The 15,347-nt window shown below is 49.1% G+C and overlaps 1 protein-coding gene across 1 annotated transcript in view; it reads right to left on the bottom strand.

The window, feature by feature from the left end:
• MEGF9 (multiple EGF like domains 9) overlaps positions 1 to 15,347 on the bottom strand; it is a 60,249-nt gene that overhangs the window by 24,992 nt on the left and 19,910 nt on the right. The window contains exon 5 of the mRNA XM_074924116.1: positions 1,370 to 1,571. Within this exon, the coding sequence (XP_074780217.1) occupies positions 1,370 to 1,571 (202 nt within the window). The remainder of the gene's footprint in view (positions 1 to 1,369; positions 1,572 to 15,347) is intronic.

Genomic DNA, 15,347 nt, shown 5'->3' with positions numbered 1-15,347 from the left:
TTCTTCCCAATTTGCCTTTCCAGTAGATCTGACCTAACTCAGATTTTCCAGTCTGTGGCAAACCCTGATGCTTCCAGGCACATCTTCCCATACCTGTAACAACCACAAAAAAAAAAGAAAAACTTTCACTCTCCACCCCCAAGAATCACCTTTTTTAGTAAGAAGGTCACTCTAGTCAACTGGAGCATTGCTTTTAGGTTCCGATTTTTCAGAGCTTATGCAAGCAGAAAAACACAGCATTGAAACAAAAAGGAAGGACATAAACAGAGAATTTTGGTGTTTGGAAAAAAAAAAAAAATCATAAAATAATTACAAACAGCATGTCCCTGCAGAACGTTTCGATTCTGACTCAGCCCCAGCCTTGGCAGGAAAGTGCAGGTGCTCAACTCACGCCGAGCCTGGACCAAACCCTAAAAGACAACAAGGCTGATGCCAGCACAAGGCAGCCAGTGCAGCAGAAGCCCAACGCACCCGCACGCAGGTACCGCTTCCCCTGCAGGGCCCTGGAGAAGGGTCAGGGGCTCCGGCAGAGCCTTGGCTGTGACTTTCTGGTGGCAGCAGGAGCAGGGAACCCGGGAGGGCTGGAAGTCCTTGCAGGGTGATTTGTTGGGGAGTCTCCTCCAAGGAGAGACCTTGCAACTCACTGCCCTGTGGGCAGGAGAAGGGGAGTCAAAGGGTCAGGCTGCTGCTCAGACCGTTCTTTGCAGGAATACAGACACCCTCAACTCAGCAACACTTCTCTAATGACTGACGGATTGCTGGTTGGAAAAAAAATAATTGTGCGCTGGCTTATAAAAGGCAAGATGTGAGGGTGGGTAGGGTGAAATGAAGAGGAACACATTCATTATGCAAGACCTCAAAGCATCAGCTACAGCGACTTTTTTAACACAGCGAAGGAGAGGAGGCGGCAGGGTTAAACACCAGGCGAGGCAAAGGCAGAGCACAAAGCTTCGCTTGCCTCTGGTGTAACAAATATCCCTTTGGAAAACAAACCTCTGCAAAGCTCCTGTGCTCCCCTCCTGAACTCAAGCGTGAAGGCAGTCCCGTCTGATAGGGACTTAGAGGAGAGGTTCTGCTTCCATACAACTCAGAAATACAAGTTAACTCCCTTGTGGGCTGCTGGGGCTTTTGCCACAGCTACGGATATTTTTATAATCCAGATCTTGAAAGAGAGGAAGAATATGCTTCATGAATTTTTATAAGGCCAGCTTCCTTCCTGCCTTTACTTTTCTTTTTTTTAATACTAGCACCAGATGACAAGATCCACTCTTGCCCGATCTGCATCCCAAATCCTGAAATACCCCCAGATCCCCATGTCGAGCACACAGTCCCCCCCGGGGAGGCTCAGCGAAGTGCCGCCTTTACTCACTCATCACACTGGGCGCTGCTGGAGCCGGCGGGGCTGCAGCCGCAGGGGTGGCACCGCTGGCTCCTCTGCTCCGGGTAGAAGCCCTGGGCGCAGCTCTCACACCGCAGCCCCACGTAGCCATCGAGGCAGGGGCACTGCCCCGTCGTGCCGTTGCATTCGGCCGTGCTGATGCTCCCCACGGCGCTGCAGTTGCACAGGACTCCTGCAAGGAGAAAGAGAAGCTGAAACCAGTTGTGCTGGGGGCCACGGCACTGAGCAAGACCTGAGCAGGGCCAGCGTCACTGTCACAGCACGGCTGCCCTCCCTTTGCTAACCCTACATTGGAAATACCATCACTGAAAGGATGGTATTTGCTTTAAAATATTGAGATGGTAAAGAAAATGTTGGGAGCACCCTGGGGCTTGAATCCTTCATGGCTTATGTTTCAAATCTCTCTCCAAAAAAGATCTAAGAGATTACGGGCTTAACTGCTTAAATACATATATATGTAGCTGTATATAACACCTGTACATATATACACACACACACGGTTATGTGACTCCAGGAGCTGACAAGTGCTAGCTGTTGTAATTAGGATACTCTCAGCAACAGGTGGCAAAAATCACTAATTAGAAGATCCTCCATTTCACACCGTTGGAACCGCCCTGATTTACCAACAGGCTGGTGGTTAGGACACAGGACATACACGACACACACCGACACCACGAGATGCTCCTGGAGAACGGAGACAGAACGCCCTGACCAGGAGCCAGGGTTGGTCCAGACATTCCGGCCGATGGCAGAGGTCCCCACTGCAGCAGCCCAAGCTCCCCTGAAAATCTGCCCTCAGGGGAGCATTGACCATGTGAAAACTACTTTAAAAACTGGGGTGGTGGGGCTGGGGGAAGGATGGAGACCTGCCTGCTGCCCTTCACCACCTAAACCACAACAGGCCACCTTCACACCCCCCCACGGGACCCACACATGTGCTTCGGGGACACTCACTTACAGGGGTTATGGAAAGCATGCACCGAGCAGACACCTTTATATAGAGTGAAGCAAATCTTTTGATCAAGTGATGAATTCCCAGTCCCCTCGCACATTATTTCTCATAACACTTTAAAGCACCAAATGCACTGAAGAGAACAACCTCTCCCCGGCTATTTGTTTCTGCCAAGAGCTTTATCTCTGTTCCTTCATTGCAAAATATTTAGTGCTTTAATAATTTATTTTTCTCCCAGGAGTGAATTATAAACAAGGATTACTTGCAGAAATAGTGCATCAAGCATTGGGGGCTTTACACGACCACTGGTATTTGTTATTCCCTAAGAAAAGCCGGTATTCAGGGCACTTCACGAGAGGGGTGGAGCCAGGTCCCCATCCCAAGAAAACCTGACTTAAAGCTCAAATCATATCAAGAAGATCCAACACTAATGCTCTAAGACAGCAGGAATATTTCACACGATTATTTAACATTTATATTGCACACTCGTGCCCCAATCCAATAGAAAGGACTTCAGCAGGTGCCTGGATGGAACCACACTTAAAACCCAGTGACTGAATAAAGATTAATTTCTGAATACTTCAGGAATCTGCTGAAGTCAGACCACACTGAAGACCTCAGAGCGTCTTTGGAAACACAAGCCATAAGGTCCCCTGCATCACAGCAGCACTGTAAAGTCTCCATCCTTCGGGGGGAGCAGCCCTCGCCCTGGGCACATTCGCCAGTGGGCTGCAGCAGAACGGGAAGGCAGATTATAGAGCAGTTTGCCAAAAACACATTAAATGAACATAAAACCACCATTATAGGTTGACTTTCCAAGGCACGCTACAAGCCAAGCGGGAGGAAAGATCATCCTCTCCCCAGAAAGGGACCCTACAGGCGCCGCAGGACGTCTCTAACCAACAGCCAGCCAGGCTGCAGCACCCGCCTGTTCATCAGCCCCCAGCACTTCTCACCTGTTTTCTTCCAACACACAAAGAAATATCAGTTATTTAGCTTTGTTACTCTATCAATACATGCACAGTATCCCCACAGAAGTCATTTTGTACCTATACACCTGTGAAATTGCACTTAAATTTTCTTCAATCTAAACTAGCAAATAGGACAAACACCTCAAGATCTGCAATTATCTACTTCAGCAGCCACTTCACATAATGAACCAAATTCCCATCTCAATTATCCAAGCGGAACCTTATCGATTTGGGCACTTGGGCTTCTCCCAGCCAGCAGGAGCTGTGAAAACCTGTTGAACAAAAGCTCTTCGGAGTTTGTCAAACATGCTTCAAAACAGATTTACCTTTCAAAGCTCATTACACGTAGTGCCATTAAACTTGCTAGACTTCATTAAGAAAAGAAAACAAGCACGGTATCAGTTCTAACGGTGATGTGAGGCGCTGAGGGCAGGTCCAGCACCGCAGCAACGAGCTGCTCTGAGCAGAGACCATCCTTGTGCTCCAGGAAATCCCAGCCAGAGCCACTACCGGCTGCACACCGAGTCCACCCCGACGCTCCAGCAGCATCAGCAAGAGCTGAACTTCTTTGGCTGGAAAGTGATGGGTGCTACATGTCAAATTCCCATTCGAAATGCTGCCATCTTGCTGCACATGTGATGGGAGAGCGTCCCTCCATGCAGATGGGGACCATCCACAAGCACTGCCCCACTCCTGCCCTCTCCATCCAGCCAGCACTGATGGACGTGGCTCGCCAGGAGCCGTCAGAGCCCAAAAGGACACAGGGGCACAGCCAGTACCTGAACACATTGCTGTGAAAATTAAGTAGCCTCATGCACCGCAAGAGCCTGAAAGGAGGCAGGGCTGTGCTGTAGCAGGTTTTATGAACTTGACTGATGAACTTGGGTTTTGTGGTCATGCTTGCACTAAAGGAAAAAGGAGGGCTGTCCCAAAATATATTATACTGAGAGGAGAGGGGAGAACTGATGTTGACAGCATACCACCTTCCAAGAAAATCAGCCACAGCAAAAAAGGAAAAAAGAGAAGTCAGAGAAGAAGAGCTGCATATATTGGCAAGAGCCCCACGCTTCTTTTGCCCTTTATCAAAGGGTCTTAATCATCCAACAAAAGGGTCCAACCACTGCCAAACCGTGGTGCAACTCATTATGAACATCATCACTGCTTACAGGAGCCCCACATGTGCTGGGCAGCAACGGGAGGCGAAGACAGGATCTGTCCGGACCCTGCTGCCTTGTCTGAGGGATGCAAACATGAACAGCCTTGCTGGAAAAAGCAGCTGACTTGGGGTTGATCTTGGCAATGGTACCAGCTATCAAACTGGGTTCTCCTTCCAGCAGCAGTACCATTTGTGCACCAAGATGATTTTGGAATAGATGTATGCTTTCCAAAAACACACACAGAAACTTCCCAATGCCTTCCCCCCCCCTCGCCCAAGGTCTTTGCCCATCAAAATTGCACAAAGTCAGGTCAAAACCTGAAGGTGGATCGGCCTCAGCAGCCAAACTCAATGGCAATGCAGACCCCATCAGCTCTGCATACACCAGTTCCCCAGGAGAGCGAGAAATACTTCAATAATCCAAAATAACACAGGCAAAAAACAGCTTTTTGTCTGCAGGCTGGTGGAGCGCCGGCTCCAGCTGCCTCGGCAGTGACGGGGGAGGCTGGTTCTGCTGCCGGTGGGGGTGCAGAGCTGAGCCTGGCTGCTGAGGGAGCAACGAAATCGCCTCCAAGGACACAATAAGGCACAACAGAGCAGATACAGCAGACATCTCCCAGAAGGGTCGTTTCCTTGTTAGGCCCTGCCTCCTGCAGACCACCCCAGAGATTTTTGGGGAGACATGATGGTTCACTCCTGGGGAGCAGCATCACACGTGGTCCCCCCTATGCACCCCCAAGCCACCCTTATTGCACCCAGCTCGGCTCACACATCTGCCTGGCTGATGCAACCTAAAAACACCCTAAAGCCCCTTTGGTTGGGCAGTGGAGGAGAACTGACAGCAGCATTAAAACCCACTGCCTAGCACAGCATCAAGGTTTGATGTGATGAAGTACCAGACTATGAAAACCCGAGGCTTAATTTAAAAGACACTCTGTTGTCCCGATGGCAGCCGGGTTGGAGAAGGTGAGCATAGTCCACAGCCAGAAAAGGAAAGCGATAATGAACATCTACCTCAGACTCTGGGAACACAGCAAAGATGATGAGAACTACAGAAGATTAGGGAACATTATCCTGGCTCCTGGCCAGAGTCTGGGTTTTTGGAGCCTTTATTCAGTTTTCTCAAGCAAATGTTTTGCTTTTGAAGGTAACCTTCAAAAACACCTTACCGAGAGCTTTTGCAAGCGCAAAGGAACAAACACAGGTGGATGAACCCCAGAGCTGCCCCGTGCTGGGCTGCTCAGCGGTGATCGGAGATACTGCGTTGAGGTTGAGATGACACCATCAGCAATGGAAGCCAAGGGCAAAAACCTCGCAGGGACGGGGAATGACCCAGGCTTCAACTCCTGGCTCTCCCCAACTTGCTGTAGTCACTCACCTTTGTTCTGCCTCAGTTTCCCCATCCACAGGGTGCCCACCCACCCCCCAAGGCCTCGGAGCCCTGCTCATCTCTGCATCTGCTCCCCACTTCCAAAACATGGAGGTTTCCCTTCCTTCCCCATGAAGCACCATGCAATAGCTCAAAGCACTTGGGTGTCAGTGATAAAAACCACCACCTTTGCTCGTGATGGTGCTGACAGGCTTTAATTAATTAACAGCCCAATGACGTTTTGAGAAGCCGGAATAGAGGCACTATAAAAGCGCATATCACTGCCACATGTTACTCCTTCAAGAAAAAAAAAACAAAAACCCACCACTCCCTTCATAAGCAGCATTTTAACCTTTACTTTTCATTGCTTAGAGTCAGGTAGAGTAAGAGAAAAGGTTTACAGTTTGCTACAGCAAGGGACACGCTGCAGTATGGGCAGATTTAATACATAATTTCAGTTCGTTGCAACCCTGAATTGATTAATTATTATGCAACAGTCATAGGTTACTAATAAACTGGAGAATAGTTATTTCTATGTTTTATTATCTTGGATACAGGCCATGGCTGGAAGTGGCACAAGTACAACCAAGAACATGCCTGGTTTGCAGGGCCGGGGGAGTGCGGTGCCCTGCGACCCCCCGGCACGGCTGCTGGCTCCCCAGCGCGGCCCCTCCGGCCCACACTCCCAGCGGGGATCTCATTCCCCAAATCTCATTCCCCAAATCCCAGCCCAATGCAAAGCCCTACCCTGCAAACCCCAGCGACATCCCAGCCTGAGCCAGGTCTGTCGTGACACCGCGCCCCTTCACCTCCCATCCCCTCCTAGTACTTAAATCAGGTTCATTCCAGGGTAAAAATAAGTTCTTAATTATTTCTTCACATCCTTTCAGACCTATGGTGTTTTAAGTCTTCACATGTATTTTAAGCATGATTCCTTTTCCCATCCAAGCCACTTAATGAATGAATAATTTAAAACAGGTGAAATATTTACAAATGGCAAAAAAAGAAAACACTCTATGAAACACAAGAAGATGTCTATATGAAACCATAATCGCTGGGGACATCCTGAAACAGTGCAAATCCTGAATGAAGCCACCTACTCACTGGGAAGCAGCATGGAAAATCCAAGATGCACATTTTTTGTTGGAAGAACGCACAGCTGAAAGAGCAAGCTGTGAAGTCAGAGATGCTATTTATTGTCCTGATTCAGAAACATCCCCTGGGAGACAACCATTTTCTATTCTATAGACTAAATGAAGGAAAAAAAAAAAATATATATATATATATAACCTGGAGGTAGTTAGGTTTTTGGGTGCTAGTACTGCCCTGACAGTGCCGGGAGCCAGAGGTCCAGCCCAGTGCTGCAGGGCTGAAGCCAACAGCCCCACAAGAACCATGCAAACACAGCTCAGTGAGAACCTCACCTCCCAAATACCCCATCGGGTATCCTGCTGGATTTAAAACAATGCCAGGCTGGTAGCATCTCCTGCCGTTTGATAGTAGAGGCAAAACCAGATGTCCTCACCTCCTCCCTTCCATCACCTGCACCCTAATTCCTCCCCCTGCACCTGTGGCTCAAGGTGAGCAGCCCAAAAGCCCACCCAGTCCAAGGCTAGAGGCACTCGCTTCTTGATTACCAAATGCTTGTAGTTACACTGGGTTTATACCAACATAATCTCATTTCACACCAGCCTGATCTCCAAAATATAAAACAGCACCGACGCAATATCCCATTCACTTGCACAGAGAGGATGAAGCTAGTGTGTTCCCCACACACGATAGCATCCCATTCCTGGAAAGACTCCATTGTGGTATTAATTTAGCAGTATCCCCCCCCCTCCCCATATTTTATTCCCAAATTCAAGCACTATCTTCTTTCCCTTCTCCCTCATTTCCCCTTCTCAATCCCTCTCAAGGCACCATTTCTGACAGCACAGGAATAAAGGGATCAGGCAGCAGGTTTAAAAATCTATCCAAGGCCATTTCCTTTCCCCTTGTAATTAAATTGTGGAACTCATTGTCAGGGGATGTTCTAGGAGCCAGAAATACCTATGGCTTCAAAGGAGGACTGGATAAGCTCATGGAGGACAGGTCCCACTGGTAGTTGTTAAACACAGGGATCTGGAGGAAGAATTCTGATGGGAAAGTCCCTGAAACACTGGCTGCAAGAAGTCAGGATTATGTCCTGTCCTCCTGGCATCTTCGTCTGGCCAGTCTCGGATGGGTGAAGCTTTGCTCTGACCCAGCCTGGCAGTTTTGATTCTCTCCTTGTTTCCATGCTCAGGGACGGCTGCAGCTCCAGTCCTCCCCTCAAACACAGAAATCCTCCTTGAAGAGTCAGGCACAGCTATTTCCAGTGGGAATTTTTTCTTATTACAGCCAAAAGCACAGCTGTGCTGTACTGCTGCTCCTTCCCCTCCCCTCTCAACAGGCTCTCTCCCTTACCCCCGAGAAGATATTTCATTCACCGGTGTGCTAAACTTCCCCCAGCAACTGGACGAGGGTCAGGACGGTGGGGTCCCACCACAGGACAACGAGAGTGTCAGTGAGCCTCACCACAAGTTGCTGTCTGTTAAAACAGAAGGTCCTGTTTAACTCAGCCCTTGTAAAGCAATTTACTGAGCTCCATCTCGTCCCCTCCACATCTCCGATGTCACCACCTCAATGCATCAACTCTTTTTGATCAAAATGGGTTTTTGCATTCAACTCCCTCACTCCTCACTTGGGTAGCTGGGTGCAACCAAACTGACACCATGAATGCAGTAGATATTACTCCAGTGTAAGGATGCTTTTGGCTCCAACCACTGCAGGCAACACGCCTTCAGCCCATGGCTTGTGGCTGATCTGAAAGGGTACGGGCTGGCAGAGCTCTCCCACAGGGAGCTGAGGAACATTTGCCACGGACTAAAAGCTCCTGCAAGAACAGGATTAGAGATGAGCTGATGCTCTGTAACTTCTTAAAGACAGGTGTGCTGCCAAGTCCTAGGCTCCATTCGCATCTAGGCAGCACTCAGCACAAAGTAATAGTCAACTCTTGGATTACGAAAGTGCATTAAAGCCCTCAGACCTGTAATTCACTCTCACTTGAGGCTACAATGCAAAGCCAAAGTGGTAGGAAGAGGATCTTTGCCTACCCTCAAAAAAATTTATATACATATATATGTTTTGTTATTTTGCATTCACTTTATTACTGAGTGCCTCAGGTTCAGGGCACTTATGGACTCCATCAAGCTCAGGGCACCGCAGAGTCGTGCATGCTGCTGGTGAAGAGAACATCATCGTTCACATTAATGCTGTTAAGAGCTTTACACGAGTCGCTCACGTTCTTCCATAAAAGGACCGTATGGGTCAACAGGCAGGAAAAGACAAGGGTTTCTCAATGCTTATGCATCACTTGTAATATCGTTAAAAGATTAAACATATTTGTTGAGGAAAAATAAATCAGATTAAATCTCTCTTATCACTTGGAAAGAAGTACAAAGCCAAGGCCTCAACTCTCGGGGTCACCAGCAGCCACACCAGCACTTTTGATCAGGCATGAAGCAGGCAGACTTGGGGTTTCAGCCAAACTCTAGCTCACCCCTCTGCCTTTTCTCTGCATTTTCAAAGGGATGCAGCATCACTCCCCACTTTGGTTCACAGCCCTCCCACCCCACCAGCCATGAGCAAAGCCACTGCCCCACTCCTTTGGCCAGCCACAGCCAGGACTCTCAGACCGTCAACAAATGCAAAGGCTGCTTACTCCTGGGATTAAGTCATCTTTATTTCTTCCCTGCACCTGCAATCAAACATACAGGCTTTTAGTTTCTGAGGAGTTCCTGAAAGCCCCTCTATGTTGCAGCAAAAAATTTTGTTGCTTTCCCTTCCTTTTTGATGCTAAACAAGTTAGCAACCTGCGCAGCAAGCTTTGAACCGGCTCATTCCCCAGGAAAAGTGCGTCAAAGAAGTCAGACTCACAGGTGTAAAGCTGTCTTGGGAGACTAAAGGATCAAACACTGTAAACATAAACAAAAAAATGGGTAAAATACAGATTCTCATTAACCTCTTATTCCTCCGGCACTGGGAGACCTCCAGCTTATGGCATCACCGGGACTAACAGCAGGGCAAAATACCCGAGGTAAAATCTCCCATCAGCAAGACAAGAACATGTCAAGAGAAGCAGGAGTGGTCCAGTAGTTATTAAGAACCAGGTATAATGCAGAAAGCTGTGCAGGAGGCATTACACAGCTGCCCTGAAGAATTATTCCTATATAACAATAAGTTTCCATATGCAGACAAACCCTCTGGGTCTCTTACTAAGCAGACTGTATATAAAGAAGAATGTGGCCCTAAAATGTTTATGATACAAGAAGCTACAGTAACTTCAAACAGACCAAGGAAATGCTTGAGGATTAAAATTTCAACAGTTAAAAAAATGGATCCAAGACTTTTAATTAATTTGAAAATAGTTTTGTCGGCGTTTTACTTTAGTTGGTTAGATTTCCCACTAATATTTCCACAAACGTCTGCAACCATATAAATATTCCTTGTTTCTGTTTGAAAATCTCCGTATTTTTTACCACCCAGCGTGTGACAGAGCCAGCCCAACTCGGGGTTTAGAGATAAACAGGATGAAATATAACTTTGGCAAATACCTCCACAACAGCCCACAGCAACCCTGGCAGCTCGTACCCTCCTTACAGACATACTTTCTGCAGCACCTCTCAGGAAATTTAATCATTTTGTCAGCAAAATGCTTTCATTCGAAGATCAAGACACCTCACACGGGACAGGGCTGGGAATTTATTAGCAGACTTCAATTTTAGTATCTATCGACCATGCCCTAGCAGAGAAAGGGATTTAAAAAAGCTGCATGAATAATATGAACTATAATCATCTGTTGAAGTCTCCGTGTGCTCAGATCCCTGCAAAAAGTAATTAAAATCACAAACTTTGCTCGGTGCTTTGGGGAATTGTAGCTAATGAACGAACACATTAATTTATACAGGAGCTTTAAAGGCGCTACGGAGAAAAACCCTGAGCAAGAATCGTCCTTTCAACTGTTTATATTTGGGCTATAAAAGTTGTGTTGCATGATTAACCAGCAAGAAAACAGGGGTTAGGAGATGAGTTGGAGGAGGAGCCCGGATGAACCCCGCTTTTACCACCTCCGGCCCTGCCCAGGGAGGCTCCCAGCACGCAGCCAGGGCTGGCACTTGCCTGGGCGAGGGAAGGGGTCGGGTTATGGCTCAGGCTGGCTCCTCCAGCCCAGCTCCAGGCTCCTGCAGGGGCTTGCACGTACGTGAGTTACTTTGCCTTCGGTGCTGCTGCTTTCCTCCTGAAGAAAGACAACTGCAAGGCAGACGCCCCCCAGGACAGACACTGCAGGGCAGGATTTAGGAGCGTTAACTGGATACCATGGGGAGCTCTGCCCTTGCTGCTCAGCAGTCTGGGAAGCCACAGGTCTGCAGGGTCATCCAGGTGAGCGTCTCCCAAGCCACCAAACCCACCCATCTGGAGATGACAGCAACGACCACCCCTTGCTCCCACTTCTACAGCTGAGAGAAACCGGGGAGCCAGGCCCTCCTCATCACTGACCCTGCAGGAGAGCCCAGAGAGAAATCACCCTGATGAGAAGTCCCTCACTCCTTAATTTTTGGCCCAGATACGGCTGGAGCAAAAGAAGGGGGAAACCCCCCAGGTATGTTTGCGTTTCAAGCAGATCAGCAGTGCACAAGCTGAGACTCCACCACGACATTAAATCTTTGAATAGAAGGTTAATAAAGCTTTTTTAAGCCTGTAACTTTCTATATTAAAATAATTGATCTATTTTCTTTTCCTCAACACTGCTATAAATCAGCTAAAGCCCCACAAAGTGCTCATGCTGAGACAAAACGGGCAGGTGACACCAGCCCAGGCTCAGAGCCGTGCAGAAGGAGGTTTGCCCTGGCCCTGGGGATGTAACTGATTCCTTCCTCAGTTTTCAAAAGCCAAAAATGTTTAGATGCTTCTCTGCAGTGAATGTCCAGACCTTTCAAACTGCCTCCCTACAGCCCTGAGATGTGATGTGCCGTGACACCCCGGGGGGGGAAACGCCGCATCACCATAAGTTAAGCAAAGAAAAGGATTTGTGCATCCTGCTCACGCAGCGACAAGCTGCAGACTCCCCCGGGTGACATCTCGGAGAGGGTACGGTAAAGCCTTTTGTTTAAATAACAGTTGGGTTCACTACTCAAGCTTGTTGCAGTAGACGTGAGCAAAACTTTCTGTTCCTGATGGACTCGACAGCATCTATTTGCCCAGCCGTGGTCGGAGGCAGCCCTGGCACCAGCCACCGATCCCCCTGTGCAGCTGCCCGGCCAAGAGCAGACAGATGCTCCAACAGGACAACCCTGCCTGCACAGCCACCCTCCTCCCCAGAAAAGCTGTTGCAGATGTCTCTCCTGAGCAATTCATACCCCAACAGCATCAGCACTCCCCCGACACCTTCTGCAGACTCCCAAGGTCAGGCAGCAGGAACAGCCAAGTGTGGAGTTTAAGACACCCCCCTCTGTCCCCTTCCCTAGGGATTAGTTGACCCAATCCATGGGTGCTGGGGTCCAGGACCTGCAGAATCGGGCTCACACACCACTAAAAGGGGGCACAAGGTGCAACACTGGGACAACTGGGTGGTCTCTCCAGCACTGCAACTGGTGCTGCTGCAAGGTGAGCAGTGGGGGATTAAAGCAGCTGAAGAAGGCAAAGAAATATAAAAGCAAAGAGCAGGATATAAAATGCAAAAGCTAGCAAGCTGGCGGGAGGGGGGGCAAGGGAAATCAGTTCTGCAACACCCATCTTCCACCACTACAAAGACAACTCTGCACGAAACCATCTGATCGCTGCCCGGCCAAATACATCGGAAAGCTCAGCTCAGCGTTTGGCATGCCACGCTAGCCTTCATGCCCAGCGACACTAACTGCTGAACCAGCAGGACCCGTCTGACCCTGCCGAAAGCCCCGTGATGCTGCCGCGTCTGTACAGGAGAGCTTCATCCTCGAGCAACCTTCTTCTGGCATTAATTTACTGTGACTGATTCAGACACTGTTGATGCTGGTACGAACCAGGGCAAAGCACTCGGGTGTCCTCAGCCAAGGCTCCCAAGTGCTCTGCCCTATTAAAAGCATCCTAACAAGTTCTCATCCATCAGCTGCCCACCCAGGATGGTGGGTGAAGCCACTGGCCTCATCCCACAGCACCAAACAGGTTTCCTGCCAAGAAGCTGGGACCTCCAGCAGAGGATGGGGCACGGGCAGTGGTAACTTCTTAAACCATCACAGCTGGTCTTGCTCTAGATGACTCCTGTAGATGAGAGGACCTTCCTACCAAGAACCATCAATGAAGGTAAATCTTCATGCAGGTGGGCACACAAGAACTGGGATACGTGAGTTTTGACCATCTGAGCAGCAACATAGAAGGTCTGAAGGCTGTGTTCTCTGCCTTTGCTCATTTATGTCAGGACAAGGCTCACCCACCAGCCATGGTATAGAGATGATACCAGTGCAGGGGTGAAGAGCCCAGTCTGGAGACTCATACCATGGGCTGCTGCCTTGCTCCTCCTTCCCGACTCCTCCGAGACAATGACCAACCCCTTATAACAGACCAGCTCACCGCCAGTGGCTCCTCCCAGCTCCCCCGCACAGCTCCCACCCCACAGCTGCCATCACCCACAGAAACCCCACCGACCACGGTGAAACAAGGCTGCCCTTCCCCAGCTGGACACGGAGATGTTCACCTCAGATTCGCAGAACATGTAGCATTTGTTTATTTTAATTTTTTTTTCTTTTTTTTAAAAAAGCAGCTACCACTGCAAACAAGGCAGCTCCACACGACAGCAGCATTGTAGCTAGATGAGCCACATTCACAGTGAGTCCTTGCTGGACGCCTCTGCCTTTTCCCTGCACACCCACCATGCCAACAAGATCCTCTGAGGCTGCGACACAACTCCTGGCCTGACTTTACCACCTTCTTCCCCTTCCTGTTACCAATTCTGACCATCACCCAGTGAACATCAAGGTAGCATCACATTAACACATTAAGGTAGCATCCAGCTGGCAGGAGAGGTGTGTGCTGGGGTGTTAAACAATACAAGTTATTTCTCCTTGATTGAATGAACAAATAAAAACTTCCTTACAAGGAATTCCAAGAAGATGCAGATTACAGCCACTAGATACCTTAAATATATAGCACTTAAGGAAGGAATCACCAGAGACCTGCACTCTCCATGTCTCTGTTACTATGACAGTTACAAACTGAAAGGCAAAAAGGACAAATTTGCTTCAACCCCAAAACCTCAGGTGAAGCACGTAGAGGAGGACTCCTTTGCTCCACTAAGGAAGCCAGGGCTTGCCAACCCCACTTTATCCAAGAGCTTTTTTGCACAAACACAGTAGTTGTTGCTTGTTCATCCCACCCCAGGCTGCCCACGCTGCCAGGGCTCCGCTCCCAAGGAAGCTGCGCAGGCTGCAAAGCAGAGACTTCATCCAGCTTGCAAGGAAATAATCTGCCCAGCTACAGGAGCTGCCTCCTGCCTGCACATTTGTCTGACACAATTAAGTTACTTAAAACCAAAATACACTGCTTGCAGGGCGTGCAGCCTTCCAGAGCCTTTTCCCCTCTGGACTTTGCCTGCTGACAGCTCTGCAGATGTAATAGCTCCTCTTCTCCCAAGTCACCACAATTAACTCCTCGTGCTCCCAGTGTCAAATTCAGCTTTGGCAGGAAGGGATGCGACCTCCAATCTCCTCCTTCCACACCACCCTAGACCCAGCTCAGCTCCAAGCATCCACCAAACTACCCAGCCCAAAAGCTGTGTGGGTGCAGGCGAGCAGGGCCATCGCTGCCCCAGGTCCACAGGTGTTCTCACACTGCCTTTGAGAAGGGAGCCGCCAAGTTCAGGCTGCTGTAAAGCCATTTTTTGCTTAGTGTGGAGATCACAGAATAGGTGATAACGCATCTGCTTCAGCACCATCAGCTGCTGTGGCTGAAACCTGCACCCATGGGAGGTGAGCTGCTGGAGATCGTCACTGCCTACATCCTTCCACGTAGGTACAACACGGTACGAGCTGCAGAGCTTGGAGCTCTGGGGAGGTTTCCCGGTGAGGCTGCAAACGCACATGGCTGGTCTCACTGCAAAATGCATCTTTTTTTGTTCGCAAAGACATAATCCAATTTCTTTCACCAGGGGCATCCATGGTGTAACCGGGTGCTCCAGGGACGTAGAGGGACCTGCAGCTTTCCCTCACCACTGACACCAGGCAGAGCTACCAAAGCTCAGTCCAAGGTAGGATGGGTGTGGTAAGAAGTCATCCCTCCTCTCTCATTTAAAGCAGTCACTCTTACACTGGGAGGAAAGACAGAACAACAGTGTGGAGATGCTAATATCAATGGCACAGGTGTGCAATCAAACCAGAATTTAATATGAAAATGCTGGGAACCGCATCCTCCCCTGGCGAGGCATTGGCGAGAGGCGAGGAGAGCTCTGC

Source organism: Athene noctua, chromosome 20 (genome assembly GCF_965140245.1).
Source record: "Athene noctua chromosome 20, bAthNoc1.hap1.1, whole genome shotgun sequence".
NCBI classification, from domain to species: Eukaryota; Metazoa; Chordata; class Aves; order Strigiformes; family Strigidae; genus Athene; species Athene noctua.
The sequence above is the reverse complement of the archived record's forward strand: the minus strand, read 5'-3'. Positions and strand labels throughout refer to the sequence as shown.